This window comes from Grampus griseus (genome assembly GCF_964374135.1).
Source record: "Grampus griseus genome assembly, chromosome: 14".
In the NCBI taxonomy this organism is placed as follows: Eukaryota; Metazoa; Chordata; class Mammalia; order Artiodactyla; family Delphinidae; genus Grampus; species Grampus griseus.
The window spans coordinates 37100419-37123387 of record NC_139008.1 but is presented as its reverse complement, the minus strand read 5'-3'; the positions used below and the strand labels follow the sequence as shown (position 1 = coordinate 37123387).

At 48.0% G+C, this 22969-nt stretch overlaps 1 protein-coding gene across 3 annotated transcripts in view; it reads left to right on the top strand.

Moving 5' to 3' along the window:
* Nucleotides 1-22969, top strand: part of PDPK1 (3-phosphoinositide dependent protein kinase 1) — a 71396-nt gene that overhangs the window by 15179 nt on the left and 33248 nt on the right. For all 3 annotated transcript variants that reach the window (XM_082670204.1, XM_082670205.1, XM_082670203.1), the window contains exons 2-6: nucleotides 12067-12333; nucleotides 15308-15350; nucleotides 15615-15752; nucleotides 20757-20901; nucleotides 21789-21886. In XM_082670204.1, coding sequence (XP_082526330.1) covers nucleotides 12067-12333; nucleotides 15308-15350; nucleotides 15615-15752; nucleotides 20757-20901; nucleotides 21789-21886 — 691 coding nt within the window. The remainder of the gene's footprint in view (nucleotides 1-12066; nucleotides 12334-15307; nucleotides 15351-15614; nucleotides 15753-20756; nucleotides 20902-21788; nucleotides 21887-22969) is intronic.

Genomic DNA, 22969 nt, shown 5'->3' with positions numbered 1-22969 from the left:
TGGTGCGGAATGACAGGCTCCCTCCTAAGGATGAAAGACTGTTTCTCATCACACCAACCCTGAGTCTAGCTTCAAACTCCCAAGCTTGTTCTTCATATGAAATCCTTGCTTAATTTGCACTTTATCCTTCCTAAAGAGATAAAGACATAAAGAAAGATCCAGAGGGATCTGAGGAACATCAGTCAGCCCTTTTTCCCTGAAGTCAACTCCTCTGCTTCCTGGTGCTGACTCAGGGGCTGTTTGCTGTTTTCTTTTCTCCTTCTAGTCCCTAGGGCTCAAGTAAGATTGGGCTCCTGGTATCTGTTAGTAGAATGAATAGATAAATCACTTTTCATTGTAAAGTGTTTCAAACTATATTTCATAACAGAGGAGGAGAAACCATGAGTCTTCCATCCTAACACAACCTCTCTGAACCATTTTGGAGAAGAAATCATCTCTTCAGCTGAACCCTATCCCATGTTTAGACACAGCAGGAGCCTTGGGAAGCCACCCAGGCCACTGGCTGTGGCTGCTCCCCTACACACTTGCAGTGCCTTCTGAAACCTGCTGAGTTGTGTCCTCTCTCCACTTCCTCATCTGACCCTCGTAATACTGTCTTGCCACCAGGTAATTAAGGTCTGAGGTGCGCTTTACAAATATATGACTATGTATTTTAAAAATAAGCTTCCATTTACCTGGCAGTAAACCTAAGGGTTAGTGAAGTTGTTGTTTGCAGCTTTGGAAGAGGTGAGGTGTCTAGTATAGGAGACTTGACGGAGGTAGAAAAGAAATCTGTGGGTCATTGTTTTCCTTTGCCCCAAATTCATTTGCATTTTAATCTATTTGTCAGTCAAATATTTGTCACAGGGCTTCCCTGGTGGCGCAGTGGTTGATAATCCACCTGCCAGTGCAGGGGACACGGGTTCGAGCCCTGGTCCGGGAAGATCCCACATGCCGCAGAGCAACTAAGCCCATGAGCCACAACTATTGAGCCTGCACTCTAGAGCCATCGAGGCACAACTACTGAGGCCTGCATGCCTAGAGCCCGTGCTCTGCAACAAGAGGAGCCACCGCAATGAGAAGCCCGCGCAGCATAACGAAGAGTAGCCCCTGCTCGCCACAGCTAGAGAGAAGCCCACATGCAGCAACGAAGACCCAACGCAGCCAAAAATAGAAATAAATCAATAAATAAATTTATTAAAAATATATATATATATATTTGTCACATTTAGCAGTTTTGAATGTTGGATACTGGATATTTTGATGTTCATATTTTCCTAAGCTCTCTAGTGGTTGAGCAATGTATTGCATAGTTAACTTGAACCTTGATGTGTTTTTGGTGGATACGAAAATGTAAGTCCATCGCAAATTAATTTTCCCTTGAGAGTTTCTACCTCTAAGAGGAGACTGCTGAACTTAACACTCAAAAAGTCAAAGAAGTTGAAAATCCTAAGTTTTTATATACAAATTGTTGTGAAACCAGTTGAAGTCTACAGAAAACGCCCAGTTTATGGACAGTATTTTTACAAGTTCATTTGGAAGTCAGTTGTTTAAGACTTGGGCTTGTCTTCCTGACAGAGATGCTCTTGCAGAAGGGTGTCGTGGTCCTGCTCTGGGGAGGCTGTGAGCACACAGGCGCCCTCCTGCTTACTCAGTCACGTGACACGGTGACAGGTGCAGGACGAGGTGCATGTTGAGTGCAGTTAGGGGGGTGTGACCCACTTTTCCAGAGACATCCCAGGTGTCGGATGTTCGTGGCGCTGGTTTTCCTGGCCAAGTTCAGTTGAGAACAGCCGTCCTTCCTTGTTCACAGTAGAGCTGAGCCACAGACATGGCTCCCACTTCATGCAGTTATGGAAGCTTGTTCTGACAGCCACACAGGAAGCAGGAGAGAGGAGCACAGGAGGAGTCCTGTCCTGTGGGGGGATTTAAAGGATGCTGGTACTGGGAAGTGGGGGAGAAAGGGTGGAGGTTGGGGCCTGGCCTGGTCAGTGCGAGGCCTTGGCCACAGGGAGCTACTGGTGTGAAGCTGTTGGTGAGGCAGGCTGCAGCTCCCAGCCTTCTCTTGGGTGTGAGGTGCTTGCATTTGGGGTGCACCTGTGTGTGTAGGAAAGACCAGCAGTCATGACTTGTGGTGACACAGTGCCTACAGGACCAGGTAGAGAGCTGTGTTCTTGAGAACTTGTGACCAGCTCCATTTTATTAGGGAGGGCGAGGATGGGGGACAGGGTACTGTTGCTTTAAATTTCTCCAGAGACTTAAATTTCAGAAGCTGTTGAGGAACCAGATTGTATTTACTTACCATAATTTTGGGTCACCAAATGGGTGGTAAGCTGATTGGGCTGTGCTGGGAGGGAGTGACTCTCCCAGGGCCCTGGGTTGCCTGGGCACACGGGGCTGCACTGCCTCTGCAGGGCCCCGGGCTGGAGGGCTGGAAGGAGCTCCTCGGGAGCCTGACCCCCGCCTCCACCCCTGGGCCACCGTATAGTGAGTGTCCTCCAGATCATGGCAGACCGTCTCAGAGTGCTGTTTATGCAGCTTAATTACCACCTCAAATGTGAAAAAAAATCAGCCCTTTAGAATAATAGCTGTAGTACAAATAAGCATTTGGGCTTTTCACACTGGAAGAGGTCTTTTTTCGTAGGTTTTTCATTTTATAATTGATGCTTTTAAAGTGCTTTAAAAGGTAATATTTCGACCATCATTTTAACTGCAGAAGTGAAACTGTTCATTAAAACATACCCATGCCAGCGACTTATGACTGCAGGAAGAGAAAGCACGAGCACTGAGTTGTCACTATGAACATCTCTCCATCAGTGAGGGGCCATGAGAGCTGGTCCTGCACTGAGGTACTTGGCTGGCGTGCTATGGCCGAGGCAGGAAGGAAATTGCGGAATTCCATGAAGGAGAAAGGCTGCCATGACAAGTCCCTGTGTCATCATGCCCATAAAGCTGGAGCAGAGCAGATGCTGCTGTGGCGCTTCCAGAGCGGCAGTGGTCTGGTGTTCAGCATCTTCAGCCCAGGTCTGATGAGGGACAGTACAGCCAGGGTTAGGCTGGCATCAGACTCTGGTTCAGGAGGCACCAGGACTCTTATGGCAAGTCCCATTGCTCAGGCTTCCACCCTTGTGGTTTGAGGTGCCCAGAAGTGACCCCAGGAGGAGTGTTTCAGGGACCCTGAGGTCCTGCCTGGCATCCAGAGGTTTTGTCTGGAGGTGGCCCGTCCAGAGGGCCAAGCTGGACTGTTGTGAGTCTAGAGCTGCTCCTGCCTTTGGGCCTTCTCATTGCCCAGTCCTCTCCTGGGAAGGCTTTCCCCACCTCCTTGGGTCTTTGTTCAGATGTCACCTTCCTAGTAAGGGTTTCTCTGATTATTTAAATTTGTACCACTCCCATCTTCCTTCCCTGCTGTATTTTTCTCACAGTTATTTATCACCATTTGACACACTGTGGATTTTACCTGGCTTTTGTTTTTTGGGGGGAGTCTGTCTGCTCCTACTAGAATGTGGGCTTCTTGAGGGCATGGGCTCAGTTTTGTTTTTTGCTGTATCTTCAGTGCCTAGAACAGTGCATGGCACATAGTAGGTGCTCAGTGAATATTTGTTGATGAAGTGGATAAAACAGCGTGGTCTTGAGGGTACTACTGCATTTACCTTAAATCACTGAAGCTGCTATGAAGTGCTGGTGGTGGCCCTGCCGTTTCTCATAAAGCATGTGGTGGAAAAGCAGATATGTGTGTATGTCTGTCTGTATTACATCATCTGTTATTGCCATTTCAAAAATCCGGAGTTCATTCTACACTTCACTTGGATGTTGATTTCAGAATGACTGGTTTTTCCTTCTGACTCATAAAGGCTGCTGAATCTGAATTTTGAATCTGAAACATTAGGGGAAAGTGAAATTTTGAAATGCGTGATGCATGATTAGCTATTATTATATTTCATATTTTGTATGTGAGTATTCCCCTTCCTGCCACTGCAGCACATCTAAGACGCTGTCACCCTCCCCTGGACCTGCTGCAGCCCTCTGACCGCTCCCCCGCCACCCCCCCAGCACCCTCTGCCAGCCCCTCCCCAACCTACGCTCCGGCCTCACAGCACTCATCCACTTCTGCCATGGCTGCCCTCACAGCTTTAATCTGCTAGTTCTGTAAATGATATTGGGTCTGTCACTGTGTTGGGATGTAGCTTCCTAGGGGTAGGGACCATGCCTGCCTTACAGCGAAGTCCCTGGACCTTCGCTAGCACAGCGGCCATGTTTGTTGAGTAACTGGGTTAAAAATGTGGTTAATTTACCTTTTTTGAGAAACACTGATGAGCAAAATGAGTGCATGTATTTTTATGACATAACAGAAAAGCATGGCTTTGGAGAATAGGGTGTACTTAACAGAAGTCACTCCACATCTAGTCACTCCAGAGCTGTCTGCGCTAGTGAGTTAAAGGTCTTGGCGCTCTCCTTGACCCTCCTGGGACTGTGTGCACTGCGCTGCGGGATGCACTATAAGCTGTGGCAAACAGCAAAATATGCCTGCTGTGTGTGGGGGGATGAAGGGGCGGAGAGGTTCCTGGGGGCAGTGGCGGAGTCCTGGGCATTTGAGGTGGAGGGGGATGGTGGTTGTGCTCTGGGGGTGAGGCCGGCAGGTGTATGTGTGTAGACATACAACATCCTCTTCCTGCCCCCTCTCAGCCTGGCCCCAGGGTCATGTTTCCACCTGCCAGCGTCTCCAGAGCACACACTCTGTTTCTCTCCTCTGACTGTAGTCAAGCCTTTTACTTCAGTGCCCACCAAACTGAAGCGGGCGTGGTTTAGCTTAGGCTCCAGAACATTCTGCACCTGTCCAGAGCATGCTGACAGTTTCAGCCAGCTACCAATGACAGAGAAAGACGGCTTACTAGTTTATGTTAATTTATACTGTTATGTTTAACATAAACATAACTAGGTTATGTTAATTTATAAGGTGGCATGTATCCCTTAAAGAGAGGCTTATCAGCCGCCTTCATACCTCTCATTGAAATTGTGCTTTTGGGCTGGATGAACTTGCCAGGCATCTTGTAAAAGTAAGAGTTGGCATCAGGTGCATTAATGTTTACAGGTGGGAAAATCCTGTGCTCCAACCTTTACCGTGTGACAGGTTCTGGGAAGTATACAGGTAGCCTGGGCATCTTCCGTGGCGCTTATCATGGACGGGTGTCAGGGAGGACGTGAGCAGGTTTTATCCAGCACGATTTTCTACCTCCTACCTTGTCATTGCCCAGCCAGATGCTGCTCGGTGTCATAGGTCTGGAGGCAGGTCCAGCTCTGTTGAGACAGCATGTTGATTTTCAGCGCACCTCGTGGTTGATTTCTGCATGTCTACCAGAAATGGGCAGAGTTGCGAGTTGAGGGCTGCCGCCTGGTTGGTACCTGTGTGTGGGGTCGGCCCAGCTGAGGTCAGGAGCAAACCTGTATTTTCTAAGGGACAGTGCTCTCCTTTGAGGACCTGTTCTGGAGACCTTTTTTTTTTTTTCCTTTAAATAACCATAGAAACTACTTTGATGAAAAGGAAAGAAAGCTCTCAGAAACATGTACTTGTCAACGAGTGTTTCATTAGACTTACCTTTCACTGTCTTTGGAGACCACTCTCCGTGGGCTGGACGGGTGTTCAGTTATCATTATGGAAGTTGGAGCTGAAGACCCTTTCCTCGGCAAGTGTTCCTGAAGCCAGGATAAGCATTCTTCACTGTGCTGGGCCTTCCCAGGGTGTTTGACATCAGGGTCATCTGTCCCTGGAGTAGCCAGTTTGATGGTGTTTGTCACGCCAGGTCTTGCTTTCCGTGGCTGTGGATGCCTGCTGCCTGCAGGCCCTGCCTCCTCATCCTTGCTGCTCTTGGCTGTCACTTCCAGCACCTCCCCTCCCAGAGTTGAGCTTCTGCCCTCCGTGAAGAAGCAGTGGGTTGTCCCTCGCCTGTGCCAGAAACCTTCATGTGACACATACGTTGGCGCCTTTGCTAGAATTGTCATTGGGTCCAGAAGCATGTCTATGTAAAATTACATTTTTCCAGGTCCATGAGTCAACTCATCACGTTTTGCTATTTAAAAACTTCATGTTTGAGATTTTATTCAGTAGTTCACTTGTCAGTTTTGAATTAAAAGCAACATTTGCCACTGTTCTGTGCATCTCCGGTTGTCTTCTTGAGCCTCACTTGGCAGGAGGCTGGGCACACAGGTGAACTTAGATGAGGTCGGTAAACAGGCCCACACTTGGTGGGACAGGTGCGGTGGGGGTGGGGCATGACAGAGACAGGCGGTGCTCTCCCCTCCCCTATCTCGTTGGGCAGCGATGGCCCCCGGTGGGCCTGTGACCAGGCCTGTTGGAAGCAGTGCTGTAGTGCCTGGGACGGTGCTGTGTGAAGTGCTGGCTCTTTCTGCTTCCCCTCTCTCGGCGTGTGTCCCTTTGGGTCACACAGTCCTGCTGCTCCTCAGTCCCGGGCCTGAGGGTCTGCACTCGGAATGACCCTGCAGGCCCAGGGAGTGCTTACAGACACAGGCCCAGAGCTGTGTCTGGGAGCCCTGTGAGGTTCTTGGTGCTCCCTGGGCACAGCTCTCGGTCATCGTGCAGCTGGCCTGGCTGGTGAGGACAGTCCAGGCCTATCTTGGTTCTTGATGGGCTTCAGCCTGGTGACTGTGACCTCTTCCCCACTTACCACTGCCTTCGAGGACAGAAAGTTCCAGCTAATCTCCAAGGAAGTTATTGAATTTGATTACACTTCTGTTAAGATTGTATGCGTTGTTTATAGGGACAAATCATTAAGGTACTGACTGACCACAGAGCTTGGTCCAGCCCTTGGTACCTCTCATGAGATAGAGTGTTTATGAAATGCATAAGGCACACTTGACTTACTGCGACCCATAGAGCGTTCAAGAAAACAGCAGTTTGCCATAACTAAATGGTGTGTCTTGGACTCCCATTCCAGCTAGAGAGCCTGTACTGCTGGTCACGTTTGTGCTGTGTGCCACATTTAAAAAGCCAGATTCTCGGGCTTCCCTGGTGGTGCAGTGGTTGAGAGTCCACCTGCCGATGCAGGGAACACGAGTTCGTGCCCCGGTCCGGGAAGATCCCACATGCCGCAGAGCGGCTGGGCCCGTGAGCCATGGCCGCTGAGCCTGCGCGTCCGGAGCCTGTGCTCCACAACGGGAGAGGCCACAACAGTGAGAGGCCCGCGTACCGCAAAAAAAAAAAAGTCAGATTCTCTTAGATATTTTTTACAAAGCCAATTAGTCATATTCTCCTAGTATTTCACTGATGCTATGTCTTGGGTTAATTCCTTCATATTTGTATACCTTACCTGAAGTGATAATGATCTTGACAGACAAATAAGTAAAAGAAGCTTGCCCTCTCCCAGCTGTGGTGCAGCTCCAGAGTTGGTGGTGGCTCCTTGGTTGGGAGCTGGCATGTGGTGTGTCTTCTGGGGTGACCCTGCCTGAGCTGGCCTTCCCGGGGCTGGCCTGCCTTGTGGAGCCGAGATTTATATGGTCTTTTGGGGACTGCCCAGACTCCTGCCTGTTCTTGCCACCTGCTGCCTCACTTCTCCACCTCCGTGCTCATCATGTTTGGGTCACAGGATGTTCTGTCTAGATTTGTTTTTTACTTGTTATCTTAAAATGAGCTTCTCTGTCTCCAACTTTTCTCTTGTGGTTGAGCTGTCACCCTCTGCAAACCATTGGTTACTGTGTGCTCCCCTGTCTTGCCTGTTCTTGGTGCACTTTCTACAGGCTTCTTCATAGTTCTCTCAAGTCTCCCTTCCCTATTTTAATGGAGAGAGAAAATTTTTATCCTTTATGAACAAACATATACGCAGTATAAGAAACAGAGCTTTGTATGGCCACAGTCCCTTAGCTATTTTAATTAATTAATTAATTAATTAATTTTGCGGTACGCAGGCTTCTCACTGTTGTGGCCTCTCCCGTTGCGGAGCACAGGCTCCAGACGCACAGGCTCAGCGGCCATGGCTCACGGGCCCAGCCGCTCCGCGGCATGTGGTATCTTCCCAGATGGGGCACGAACCCGTGTCCCCTGCATCGGTAGGCGGACTCTCAACCATTGCACCACCAGGGAAGCCCTGTGCATAAGCTTTTAAGTTTCATTAGGTCCCATTTGTTTATTTTTATTTCCATTTCTCTAGGAGGTGGGTCAAAAAGGATCTTGCTGTGATTTATGTCATAGAGTGTTCTGCCTATGTTTTCCTCTAAGAGTTTGATAGTGTCTGGCCTTACATTTAGGTCTTTAATCCATTTTGAGTTTATTTTTGTGTATGGTGTTAGGGAGTGTTCTAATTTCATTCTTTTACATGTAGCTGTCCAGTTTTCCCAGCACCACTTATTGAAGAGGCTGTCTTTTCTCCGTTGTATATTCGTGCCTCCTTTATCAAAGATAAGGTGACCACATGTGCGTGAGTTTATCTCTGGGCTTTCTGTCCTGTTCCATTGATCTATATTTCTGTTTTTGTGCCAGTACCATACTGTCTTGATTACTGTAGCTTTGCAGTATAGTCTGAAGTCAGGGAGCCTGATTCCTCCAACTCCGTTTTTCTTTCTCAAGATTGCTTTGGCTATTTGGCGTCTTTTGTGTTTCCATACAGATTGTGAAATTTTTTGTTCTAGTTCTGTGAAAAATGCCATTGGTAGTTTGATAAGGATTGCATTGAATCTGAAGATTGCTTTGGGTAGTATAGTCATTTTCACAATGTTGATTCTTCCAATCCAAGAACACGGTATATCTCTCCATCTAGTTACTTGAGTTGTTTTGGTGCCTAATCCTTTGCGTGTTTCGTCGTTAGAAAAAGTCTTTAGGATTTACAGATTTGAATGAGATCTTATATATAAATTAATGTAGTCATATATGATATAGCTATTTTTATAACAGTTTATTGAGATATAATTCATATACCATACAATTCACCCATTTAAAGTGTATTTCAGTGGCTTTTAGTATATTCATGAGGTTGTATATCCCCATCCAATTCCAGGACATCCTCATCATTCCAAAAACAAACCCATTAGCAGTCATTCCCCATTCTCCCCTCCAGCCTCTGACAACCACTAATTTTTCTTACTCTATAGATTTGCCTATTCTGGACATTTCAGATAAATGGAATCATACAGTATGGGGCTTTTGTGTCTGGCCTTTTTCACATAACATAATGTTTTGCGTGTTCATCTGTTTTTTAGAATATATCAGTATTTCCTTTTTATGGCTGAATATTCAATTTTATAGCTAGATTACATTTTGTTTATCCATTTATCCATTGATGGTCATTTGCGTTGTTTCCACCTTTTAGTTGTTATGTATAATGCTATTATGAGCATGCTTGTGCAAGATTTGTGTGGACCTATGTTTTCATTTCTAGGAGTGGAATTGCAGGGTTATGTGATACCTGTTTCCTTTTGAGGAACTGTTGTAATGTTTTTCAACGTGGTTGCACCATTTGACATTCCTGCCACGAATACGATGGTTCCAATTTCTCTTTGTCTCCATCAGCACTTGTTATTATTATCTTTTTGATTCTAGCCATTCTGGTATGTGTGAAATGGAGTCCCATTGTGGCTTTGATTTGCATTTCCATAGTAACTAATGATGTAGAGCATCTTTTCATGTACTTATTGGCCATTTGTATGTCTTTTTTGGAGAAATGTTTATTCAGATTTGTTGCCTATTTTTTAACTGTGTGGTTTTTTTTTAATTTAGTTGTAAGAGTTCTTTATACAGTCTGAATACAATTCCTTCAATTCCTTTATCAGATATATGATTTGAAAATATTTTCTCCCATAATTGGGTTGTCCTTTCACTTTGTTGGTGGTGCCTTTGAAGCGCAAAAGTTTTAAAATTTTGATGAAGTTCCTTTGACCTGTTTTTTTCTTTTGTTCCTGTGCTTTTGGTTTTATATCTAAGAAACCATTGCCAAGTTCATAAAGATTTACTCCTATATTTTCTTCTGAGAGTTTTCTAGTTTTATTTCTTACATGTAGATCTTTGATCCATTTGAGTTAAATTTTGTCGTGGGAAAGGCATCCAACTTCATTCTTCTGCATGTAGATATCCAGTTGTCCCAGCATCATTTGTTGAAAAGACTGTTCTTTCCCATTGAAGGGTCTTGGCACTCTTGTCAAAAATCGATTGGCCGTAGACATACGGGTTTATTCCTGGACTCTGTTCCAGTCACCCACGTGTGTATCCTTATGCCAATACCTCATTGTCTTCTTTCTATCTTTCTTTCTATCTACCTATCTATCTATCTATCTATTTATGGCTGCGTTGGGTCTTCATTGCTGCACAGCCTTTCTCTAGTTGTGGCAAGCAGGGGCTACCCTTTGTTGCTGTGTGCGGACTTCTCATTGCGGTGGCTTCTCTTGTTGCGGAGCACAGGCTCTAGGCACGTGGGCTTCAGTAGTTGTGGCATGCAGGCTCAGTAGTTGTGGTGCACGGGCTTAGTTGCTCTGTGGCATGTGGGATCTTCCCGGACCAGGGCTTGAACCCGTGTACCCAGCATTGGCAGGCGTATTCTTAACCACTGTGCCACCAGGGAAGACCTGCACTGTCTTATTATAGCTTTGTAATGAATTTGGAAATTAGGTAGCGTGAGTCCTCCAGTGTTCTTTTTTGAGATTGTTTGGCTATTCTGGGTTCCTTGAATTTCCATATGAAGTTTAGGATCATCTTGTCGATTTCTGCAAGGAAGCCAGCTTCTTTTAATAGCGATTGCATTGAAAAATTTTAAAAACTTGTTAGGTTTTTGAATTTGTTTAAATAACTAAAAAACATATAATTCTTTAATTTGTTTAGAGGTAAGTTTGGTGTGTAGTGAGCAGTTGGGCTCTAAATCAGTTATTTTTCAAATTGTTAAGCAGTTATTCCACTACTGTCTTTTTTTTGAGCAGCTTATTTCTTTTTTTTTTAATTAATTAATTTATTTATTTATGGCTGTGTTGGGTCTTCATTTCTGTGCGAGGGCTTTCTCTAGTTGTGGCAAGCGGGGGCCACTCTTCATCGCCGTGTGCGGGCCTCTCACTATCGCGGCCTCTCTTGTTGTGGAGCACAGGCTCCAGACGCGCAGGCTCAGTGATTGTGGCTCACGGGCCCAGTTTGAACAGCTTATTTCTTGTTAACTATAACTTTTACATGTAGTTGGCAATCCTTGGGCTCTTCTTTCCATTAAGTTATACTTCTGTGTTCCAGGACTGCTAGGTTAAAATTCTATTTAGTTGTGGGGTATAGTTATTTATTTATTTGTTTGTTTGTTTATTTCTGCTTTGGGTCTTCGTTGCCACGTGTAGGCTTTCTATAGTTGCGGTGAGCCGGGGCTGCTCTTTGTTGCGGTACGCGGGCTTGTCATTGCAGTGGCTTTTCTTGTTGTGGAGCACGGGCTCTAGGCGTGTGGGCTTCCGTAGTTGTGGCTCGCCTGCTCAGTAGTTGCTGCTCACAGGCTCTAGAGCACAGGCTCAGTAGTTGTGGCGCATGGGCTTAGTTGCTCTGTGGCATATGGGATCTTCTCGGACCAGGGATCGAACCCGTGTCCCCTGCATTGGCAGGCAGATTCTTAACCACTGCGCCCCCAGGGAAGTCCGGGATACAGTCTTAAGCTAGTCTGTTCAAACCCTGAGTGCCTTCTGTGTGTCTAGCCTTATATCAAATGCGAGTGGGTGAGCAGGGGAAGGGTTCTGGGATGGGAGACAACGTGGTCACAGGGTTGGACCAGCTTTCTCTGTGGACAGGGCCACAGATGATGTTTAGGCCAGGCAGTGTGATGGGAAGGCCAGCTGGCCATGGCTGGGTGGGGGTGGGGGAGGTGTTGGAGACTTACACAGAACTGAGGGAGAGGGTGAGGGCAGGTAGGTTCTGGGTGCTGGGGTCTGTGGGCACGCAGGACAGGGCAGGGTGGAATTTGAGCGGGGAAGGGACTTGGGAGAGGAGGGCAGTGGCCCGAACTGCATGGCAGAACATCAGATGGTCTGCCCTGTGCTTGGTGGTGTTTCAACGATGTCAACACTTTAGTTCATACATTTAGGAAGGGTGAGCCACTTTGAATCTTACCTCTTTTTTCCTGTGTCCACCAGTATGACACCGTTCCTATTCAGTCCAGCGTGGTATTATGTTCCTGCCCGTCCCCATCAATGGTGAGGACCCAGACTGAGTCCAGCACGGCCCCTGGCGTTCCCAGCTGTGGTAGCAGGCAGGGCCCCACCATGGACAGCACCACGGCCGAATCCCGGCCGAGCGCCAACTCGCTGCAACACGCCACACAGCCGCCACCACAGCCTCGGAAGAAACGGCCAGAAGACTTTAAATTTGGGAAAATCCTTGGTGAAGGCTCTTTTTCAACAGTGAGTACAGACTGCTGCTGTTTGTTGAATGAGGGTGTTTTCCTTGGGAGTACTGGCCTTTTTTGGGACTTGGAGCTGGGGGACTAAGACACTACAGTGGTGTTCTACCCCAGAGGAGGGTCTCAGGCCCTTGGGGATTCCTCTCCTGTTGTGAAGGTGACTTGGGGCTGGCTACCACCAGGCAGATCATGTGGTTTAAATATCTAGCTCATGATTTTGTAGGGGAAAGCTTTAAAAGGCATTTCATGATCTTATTTTTAATTTTCTCAAAAAATGCAGTTAGATTGTATTCTAAGTTACATTTCATATCATTGTGTCCTGTTAGCAAGACCCTGGGAAGCTTTCCTGTTCCTTAGATTAAACATTAGTGTTGGTGTATCTCTTCGTAGTTTCGGGGAAACATTTAATGACCTTTGTTATTTCTCTGTTATTTTAAAAATATAAAACAGTACACCATTGACATTTGCTAGAGTTGCAGCCCAAGATCTGCTAGCTTCCAGATTTTTGTGTCCTCAGTTTCATGGACAGAATTACTATCACAGCACTGTCAAGTCACACTCAGGGTAATTCTTTTTGTTACCTGAGAGAGTTTTACCTATCTTGTGGTATTTTTCCTCTTAAAGCAAAGATATGAAGGTTCAGAGCTGCCCTTTGCTGAGTTGGAGGCCTCATGTGGCTGTGGCCGGGCCAGAGGCTTGCTGCAGGCTCGGGAAGGCCAGAGCCCCTGTCCCCTGGCCGTGCCTTCAGAAGAGACAGATCCTTGCCGCTGTGGTCTCTGAGCTGGGCCCAGCATGAGCTGCAGCTCCTCAGGCCAGCAGGTCCTGAATAATGAGACTTGCTTGCCTGGCCTTTGGGAAGAAACCTCGTGTGAAATTTGTTTTCCTTTTCTTTTTTTCCATTTATGAAATAATTCAAAATACAAAGAACATGACATACTGGGGCTCACCCATGTTCCCAACATCGTTTTAAGTGTTAACTTTTGCTCCTTTTACATTTTTTATTTAGATTTTTTTATTGGCAGTTTTTAAGTTAATGAAAGAATTGGGCCCTCATGATAAAAACCTTCAACTTTGAGCATAATCCCCAGTAGGTCTGGTACTCACAGGTCCTTGCAGAAAGAAAAAACTATTTTGAAAAGAATCTTGGGTGTTCTTTACAGTTACTTACATGAGTCCAGTAAAAGAAGAAGCGTTCTCTCTCCTTTTCTCAGCTGTACTTCATTGGACATTTATATTGACTGGAAAATGAGGATGTATTTATGAAATTCCCCTGTGTTCCTGGGTTTCCACCATGGGTAAAAAAGTAGGTGCCATCTGTTCTGGGTGACAGATTCCTGATGTAGAAAAGCCCCAGCTGAGATTCTTGTCATCCCTGTGCCAGGGTGGTGCCCAGGAAAGTGCCGTGAGCCTGGAGCCTCCTTTCTGGTACTGTTTGGAATCCTGCAGCCTTGGGTCTCAAATTATATGTGCTACCCTCAGTTCCTTCTCACCATTCCTGAAATAGAGACAACCTAAAATGAGGTTTCCAGGGGAGGCAGCTCCCAGGCTGGATCCCCAGGTAGGACCTTCACGTGATGGAGCCTGTGCTGGAGAGGGGGAAGCCGGGTCCACTGCCGCCGGCAACCTGAGGGTGATCCTGATGTCTACTGCCCCTGCAGTTGGCCCGGGCCATGTGGAGGGACATAAGGAAACTGCATAGAACATGCAGAGTTCACACAACAGAAAGATGACATAAATATCTCCTTCAGATAGGATTCCATTAAATATTAGCACTCAGTGTTTTTCTTCCTTTTTCCTACTTACGTAGCTAGTACATGCTGCTGTGAAGAAATTTAGCATTACATCAGTACATAACCTAGAGAATGCCAGCCCTTCCCTAGCCCACTCTCCTTGACTCACCAGCGCCTGAGAACAATCCACACAGGTTCCTTTCTCCACAGAGATCTTTAAGATCTTTCCATTTGAACACATATAATCCGACCTTGTTCTTAAAAACCGCAGGGCTACATACAGTGCTTTTCCAGGGTCACTTCTGATGAACTTGGTGAAGAATTCCCTAACGGAATATAACTTACAACCAGGGGCCTCCAGAGGTCTTCCCGGAGGCTCCGGTATTTCCCGGGAGTCAGCAGGTTTTCATCTGCTCTCTGGTCCTCGGCTGTTCCCTGTAGGTGTCTCAGGAGAGGAATTTGCACCAGCTGGCGGTGGTGGGGACCACCCCAGCTCACTGCCAGACTGGGCTCATCAGGCATTTGGAAGTTGTTACTCAGGTTGTGCCCAGGGTGTGTTCGTGTAGAAAGTTCTTTTCAATGTGTGTGAGGCCCCACTGGTGCTCTGTCCCCGAAGTAGTGTAAGACCGGGCTGTGCTGTGGAGAGGGCATGGGGGGCGGGGGGCGGGTGTGTGTGTGACTGCATGCTGGGGGGAGGTGCTCTCTGCCGGCCGCGGTTCCTGTGCCCTCAGTAGCAGGGATGGGATTTACAGCATCTGAGAGTGGCATCAAGTGAAATGCAACTATTATTTGTAAAAGCCCAAATTCAGGGTGGCCTTTTGCAATGAACATGTACTGGGGACCTATCCATAGAGTTAGTTTTTGAAGAAATTCCCAGTACCCACCTTGTGGAGATATTATTATATGCTGCTTCTTCCTACTGTTTGTGTGAGGGTTATGCTGGTCATAAGGTGTTCCTGAATATATATTTCACTGCATGAGGGGGGACTATTGGCATCTGATGAGGAACTTTCTGGAAACATTTGAGAGATACATGTGTTTCCTTTAACTATTAGAACACATTAACTTAGTCATTGACACTCAGCTATGTTTGTTAGCACAGGACCAAAAATATTTAAAATGTAATTTCGTGGTGGGGGCGGAGTAGCCTGTGTGGTTGGTTGCAGGGTGACTTGTGAGACTCAGTGCCCTGGTTACATTGGGTGTTTTTTTCTCTTCTTTTTCCCCCTTTTCTTCCCAAACCAGGTTGTCCTGGCCCGAGAACTGGCAACCTCAAGGGAATATGCTAGTAAGTAACTAACTCCAGCGAGCTAGGATGCTCCAGTGTCTAGGATGCAGGAACAGCGCACCTCTGGGTACGCGGCCACCTGGCTGCCCAGCCCCTGGAGGTTTCTGTGCTGATTTCAGGGGACAGGACACTGTTGGTCTTAGAGATCACAAATCTGGTGGGTGCGTTTTGTGAAAAACTTTAATTTTTATCTGTTACTTTATGAGTTGTGTCTTTAGTGTTTTCTTACCATTTCCAATTGTAGTAACTTGCTTCTCTCTTAAGTTAAAATTCTAGAGAAACGTCACATTATCAAAGAGAACAAAGTCCCGTATGTAACCAGAGAGAGAGACGTGATGTCGCGGCTGGATCACCCCTTCTTTGTTAAACTTTACTTCACATTTCAGGATGATGAAAAGCTCTGTATCCTTTGAACAGTCAAAGCCTTCTGATATCACGCCAGTGACCCCTTATCGTTTTGGAACCATGACCCCGTTTTTGTTTTCACAAGTAGCCCCTTCCCTGGAAGGGAAAAGGGTAGCTTATTCTAAATACAGACGAATTCACATCACTTTGCTTTGGGACCCCCTGGGATTGCTGACATTCACTGAAGTAGAACATTACTTCAAGGGAGATCATCACAGTCATTTTTGAGGTTTTTTGTTGGTAAGCTTCATATCTAAAGGATCATTATTTTAATGCTGTTCTTGCTAGACGTTTATTTAAAAGCATGCCCTCATTCCTTTTTAATCAGCATCCTTGGAGTATCTGTCAGGTGTCGAATCCAGTGCTCAAAGCAGGGAAGTGAGAGAGAGGAAGAAGGATCTTGGGCATCCGGGGCTCCCGGGAGGTGGGCACCTTTCTGCCCTCTTTGGCCCTGGGTTGTGGGGTTTGGTTGGAAGGAACATCTTTCTCAGGCTCAGCTGCCAGGTAGAAAGTCTAGGGAGTGACCCACAGGAGCCCAACCCTTTCTTCCCGTATCCAGGACTTGTCCTCCCAGAGACAGCCCCTCCCCAGGGCCCTCCAGCCTCCCCCTCTCCCACCCCTATGGATGTCTCTGATCATCCAGTGCCTGGCTCTCCAGGGCTGTGCACACTGCTTCTCCAGCTGCTTCTCCTGCAGGGACGTCACACCCTGCTGATTCTTTGTTTTATTTCAGGGCATCTCACGTTCCCTGACTTCTCCTGTAATCCCTGAAGCACTTTTTTCTTTCTTCTTTGCTCAGGGTTCAAGGAGACAGGGCACCGTGGCAGTCAGGGTGGGCCATATCTGTGTCGTCAGCTTGTCTCTGGGCCATTCATCGTAGAGCCAGGCCCGCCAGGTCTCCTCACTCCCCAGCCCCTCTCCTGCAGTTGTTCTTCCAAACCGGGACTCCCTCAGCCCCCGTTTGCCCAGAGACTCTGTCTTCAATCCCAGCAGCTGCTCTTGGCTTCTTCTCGACGAGGGAGGTCGAACTGCCAAATGGAGTTGAGAGTTTGTTCAAGTGTAAACCTCAGTCTGTGCATCTGTTCTTTTCCTCCTGCCCTTAGGTCTCCAGAGCCCCTTCCCCTCACCCCACCACCTGCAAAGCTTGGCTTCCCCATCCCACCTGGGGGTGGGGGCCTGATCTTAACCCCCTTCCCTTCCCCTCTCTCCTCTCTCCACACATATTCTTCTGGGTTAAAACTTTGCTCGATCCTGTTTCCCCTTTAACACCATTTTCTGGCTCCTTCAACTGTCAGCTGAATGTTTCCTTTTGTTTACTGAGAAGTCCTGGTTGAGTTCCAGGTGATGGGAACATGCTGGTACATGAGGTGAAGGCTCTGCCCTCATGGGGCTTGCATTTCTGTGCAGGAGTTAGATATACACAGGTGATTAATGGCTGTGTGATAGACACTGAGGGAACAAGAGTAGTAGGGCCAGGTAGGAGTTGGTCGGTGGAGAGTTGGATCAGCTGTTTTAACTTGGTGGTCTGAGGAGACGACGTCAGCCCGAGGCCTGGGCAGAGCAGGGGCAGGTGTGCGTATGTGTGGGGGGTACAAAAAGGCTGGGCAGGGGTCAGCTCCTTGGGCCTCGGAGTCCCGGCAAGAATTTTGGATTTTCTTCTAAGTGTGGCACAGAGTCCAGGAGGAGGGTCTGGAGCAGGGTAGCCATTTGCTCTCACTCGGGCTGCTGCTGCAGGGAAGGCTCTTGTAAGTCAAGCTGGCTCCTGGGGGTGGGGCCTCAGAGCTGGGTGCACAGTGGTCCTGTAATTGATGCATCCGTTGATCCTTGCTACTTGAGGCCTGAGTGGGCTACTGGGTGGCTGCCTGCAGAGCCTGAGAAGTCAGGTTGGTGTGCAGATTGGTGGGGGGTGGGCTGGGGTGTCGGTGGGCCGGAGGGTGCCCAGCAGGGAAGAGTTCCAGTGAGTGGAGAGAACAGAGTCCCAGGGGCAATGGACCAGATGGTTTCTGGTGGAGGGTGCTGGCTGCCCTGCCAGATAGTGCCAAGTGGTCAAGTAGCTGGGCCCTGGCCTGACCTGTGGATTGCTTCCCATGCAAAGTGTTGTTGAGAGTGGCAGTCTGGGGGTGGGGCTGAGGGCTCAATCAAGAGAGAGAGGCAAGGAAAGGCAAACAAAGCAGGTTTTTCCCAGTGGTTTCACCGTAAAGGGGAGCAGTAAAGTGGTCTAGTAGCCAAGAGCATGTGGGGCAGGGAGGGGGGTTCCTTGTTGGTTTGTTTTAGGTCTTTTAAAGTGTTTGCCTCTCCACCTGGCTTCAGCATCGCCCCATGTCCCCGTCTGCTGTCACTGCTCATGCAGCAGCCATCAGTGACCGATCTGTTCTGTATCTCACCTCTGAGGCCACCTAGACCTCTTGCTTCTTGTGCTCCATGGCACCCACGTGATGGTGCTTCTCTTTGAGCCTGTGGGGCTCTCTGGCTGCCAGAATTCCTGGATTCCCAGGCCTGGGCTTCCTACGGGGCCTGGGGAGAATAAGTCGTGTTGGTTGGGAGGCTCCGGCAGGTCGCACACACTTGACTTCATCTTCTCCCAAGGTCATGTTCAGTAGGATCAGGCACTCAGAGGCTAGATGAGTGAGCTCACTGTCTGATTTCAGACGGGATTGGCCAGAGTAATGCAGGTGGAGGGGACTCTAGGTCTCTATCCAGTGGTGTCTGTTGCTTTTGACATTTTAAGACAAATTTGAAAGCCTGTGGAGATTGCAGGGGCTCACTTACCTCTGACAGGAGCGAGACCTGGGGACTTCTGCTCCACTGGAAATCCTTTGTAATATACAGTGTGTTGAAAGATAAAGAAAAGGAAGCACTCTGCCTGAATAAAAGCCCCAGTGTGCACACTATCCTCCTTTTAGCTGTAATTTACACATTGGGGAGAGAGGGGAGCAGCTCCTCCAGTGACTACAGGGCTAAGCACACTCTCAGGACAGGTGAGGCAGAGCTGGTGACACCCCTGCAGCAGCCTGAAAACAGGCAGATAGATCCGTGAGGGACCTCCTGGGCACTGTCAGCCTCTTTGCCCTCTGGAGGTTCAGTTTGACCAGACTCAACTCCTGCTCCCCAGAGAGGGCTGAGCTCAGAGAAGCCCTCCCTCCCTCCTTAGGTGCAATGCAGGGCTGGGCACCACAGCCAGCCAGCCAGGGTGCCTTTCCCTCCAGCAGGGATGAAGGCTGAGGGGTTTCAGAGACTGTTGCTCTGCTAACCTGCGTTCTTCCTCCACCTCCCACCTGCCTGTCCTTGTGTGTCGTCTCTTGAAGCTTGGGGACAGGAACAGCACACTAGACCTCAGGAAGCTGGGCTCCAGTCCTGTCCCTCCTTGGCTTTGTGACCTTGAGTCAGTTGCTTAACCTCTCTGGGCTGGGTTCCTCTGCAAAGCGCAGGCATTGGGCTCAGCAGGCTCTCAGGCTCTGCCACAGGCCTGATCTGTGCTCATCATCCCAGGAATTGACTCGCTCCCTGTGAGAGAGCAGCCTCCCCTCACTGCCCTGGGGCCTTAGCTGTGCTGAGGGAGGTAGAAATGTTCTAGGGTGTGAAATGGACCAATGAGGTCTGAAAGAGTGTTTCTGGGCAATGAGGAACATGTGTGGTCAGAGAGAACACGGGCTTGGAGCCGTGATCTACAACATGTCATGTTCAAAACCTGTCGGTCACTTAGTGCCACAGCCGAGCAGAGAACTAGAAGTGTCCCTTACACCGGAAACAGGAACTCAGGGAGTGGTCAGATAAGGGGCAAAACCTGTGAAGCCAGAAGAGGCCCTGTGGCCATGGCCGAGCCTCTCACGTGGGCTGCTGGTTTCTGGGAGACTATGCTCCTGAGTGGGGAGGCTCTGCGGCTGGTCCAGGTCCAGATCCAGGCGGGGCCCCTGCTTGGGGTTGGGTGGGCCAGAGTCTGCAGGCTGCTGGTGAGGAGGCCACGGATACCAGCCTTCCCCGAGGAGGGATCAAAGCAAGGAGAGGAGGGAAGGGGCCCTGGCCGAGACCCTTTGCATTCCCTAGAAGTAAGGTTGGTTTTGGGCTTCAGCTTCCTGTTAAACGTTGTTCTAATTGGAAGGGCTTGGGAGGCCACATGTGGGGCTCGATCACAGGCAGGTTTGAGCAGCTTCGGTTGGTGGTCTCTTCCCTCCTGGGCCGCAGCTTCAGGCATCTTCTTTGGTGGGAGATGGCAAGTGCCTTGGCAAACAGAAGCCAGATGGGACACCTTGAGCACAGGTCACCCCTTACCCCCTCGGAGCTGATGCTCAGGGCAGGTGAGGACTTGGGTGCCACTCTGCCAGGGAGTGGCAGAGTACCTGTAGATTTCCATCAAGAGGTGTGGATGTTCGGTGCTTCCAGGAGGAAGCAGTTATATGGGATCCATTTATAGTTTCTCCTCTTAGAAAAAGGGAGAACAGAAGTAAAACAAATCACACTGCAGTGGTGTCCGAGGGAAAGATGACTGTTTTCCTCGAGTCTCTCCCCAGTGGGGGCCCAATAAATAGATTGAGTTTATCTATTAATGGCATTTCTCTTACAAAACTTGTCACTTTATACTTGGGAAGGAGCATTCATTTGAGGAATCTTTACGTGAATGGACTGAGCACGGCATGTGCGGTTGGTGCAGGTTGGAGGCTGTGTGCTGATGGCGTTGGGGCCACAGGCCCTGACCGCCATCTCTAGCGGCTTCCCTTCACTGAGCCCACAGGTGTCTTCTGGGGATGGGGGGTCCAGAAGGGGCAGTTGGCCTGAGAGGCATGTGCTTTTGTTGTTGGTGAAAAACTCACGCTGGGACCCTGTCCTGGAGCCAGGGATTCCCTGCAGACCCAGCGGTTGCGGTTGGGTCTGGCTGGAAGAGGGGCAGCTGTCTCAGGCCACAGGTACCTTCAGTTTTAATTAATTTAAAAAATTGCTACTGGGCTGTTAAGGTCAGTTTAAAAGAAAGATTTTTGCTCTCTTCCTTAACTATCCAATGTTTAGATTTTGGCCTTAGTTATGCCAAAAATGGAGAACTACTTAAATACATTCGGAAAATTGGTTCGTTCGATGAGACATGCACCCGATTTTACACAGCTGAGATGGTGTCTGCCCTAGAGTACTTGCATGGCAAGGGCATCATTCACAGGTACCAAGCCAGGGGGCTACAGGCTTTGCTCCCCAGGCCTGGGGGGTCAGCTCTGGTCTCTTTTATGGAGGGTGGGATGCCTCATTGTGAGAATTAAGAAGAGTTCACATTACTCTGATGTTGAGAGACTGTGGACCTTTAATATCAGATGAAATTGGTCAGATGTCTTTTTTGCCAGACTAACGATTCTCTTAGCCATGTTGACTGGTGCTTTTATTTTGTCAGTTGTAGATTCTGTGTGTACTTATCATTTTCCATGATTTTCCGATAAAGTCAAGTTGAAAGTGTTCATTTAAGCTTTCTTTTTCTTACTGTTTTTTTTTTTTTTTTGGTGGTAAAATACCCATAACGTAAAATTTACCAGTAATTCCCTGGTGGTCCAGTGGTTAGGACTCCGAGCTTCCACTGCAAGGGGCATGGGTTCAATCCCTGGTTGGAACTAAGATCCCGCCAAGCTGCGCGGCGCAGACAAAAAAAAAAAAGAAAAAAGCCTAAAATAGATAAAATTTACCATTTAACCATTTTCTCCCTCCCAGTTTTATTGAGAAATAGTTGACATATGTATATACAAATTTAAGGTGTACATTTATTGCGTAATGATACCACAGAAGGTTTAAAGGCGCTTTATAGGTTAGGCATGATAGATTATACTTCAATTAAAAGTTTATTAAAATGGTAGATGCAGTTATGAAATGATGTAATTTGTCCTCATTATATGCAGTTGATATTTGTTCAGTGCTAACTTTAGACTTGCATTCTTGGTTGTTAGTCTGTAAAGATTATAGGTATTAATCAGTTCATTTGGGGTTTTAGCAAAATTTAGAGTTTGTAATAATGTTACTGTTTTAAATATTTCATCTCAAACGTAAAACAATCTGCTTTCACAGGGACCTGAAACCAGAAAATATTTTGTTAAATGAAGATATGCACATCCAGATCACAGATTTTGGAACAGCAAAAGTATTATCCCCAGAGAGTAAACAAGGTGTGTGTTTTATTTCTAGTAGATCCCTGCTCAGTGCTTAAATCAAAACCAACTTCTTAGAAACAGGTTGAATTGCCTTATGCTCATCATTAATGACAGTTGTCTGTAGTACCTTTGTTATTATAAAATGGATGCTTGAGTTTTCACAGAGGAAGCCTCTGCCTTTGGGCAACTTTAGCTGAGGGTCTGGGCAGGTGTGTGCCTGGTCTGGTGGGTGCAGGGAGGGGCTTCGCAGGCTGCCTGTGGTTGGTCCTCCTGGCCTCAAGTGGTAGTAGGTCACCAGGCGCTTTCTGCATGTTGTCATAGGCCCTCAGATGCCCACTGTGGCTCACCCTCCCTAGTCATCTTCCTAGAAGATGCTGGGGTGCCACATTTGTTCCTGGTCTCCCATGCAGGGGTGTGAGGTCAGCTCCCAGGTCTTCCTGTTGGCACTGTGGGTTCTCTGGGGTTGGGGGGTGGTATGCGCGCACGCGCGCACTCACACACGCACGCACGCACGCACGCGCGCGACTGACCTTGTATCCCAGTGCTGACTGTCTGCCTGTCTCCTGTGCGCACCTGCCAGGGGTGGTGGCCCAGGCACGCCGATTATAGTGAGGTTCTATAAGATCACAGAATGAGTTGGGGGCTGTTTTTTTCCTGCTGGTCAAGTGCATGTTAATCATTGCAGACCCTTCTAACCACTGTTCCTCTAGGGTATTTCCTAGCCGGATTATGTACTGTGACAGTTGCTCGCAGTCCACCTGGGTCAGAAGAGAGCCCTGGGTATCTTAGCTACCCAGGGGCATCTCGGCCATGGTGGGGGTGGGGGCATCTTGCTGTCCTTCAGGTGTTTGTTGAATGGAAATCATAAACTCCGAGGGTATAAAAAATGGCAGTTTAACTCCTGAAAACTGTGTTCAAGTATTGGGGTAGAGAGAAGATAAAGCCCTTTATGGTGAGGGTTTGGGGAAACTCAAAGCCCCTGTGTGAGTTAATAAGTGACCTTGAAAATGAAACTTGGGTGTACAGACAGGTGTGACTGTCAGAGCTACCCTGACCTGGGAGGCTGCTGCAGGGACCTCTACCCAGGGCATGTGCTTC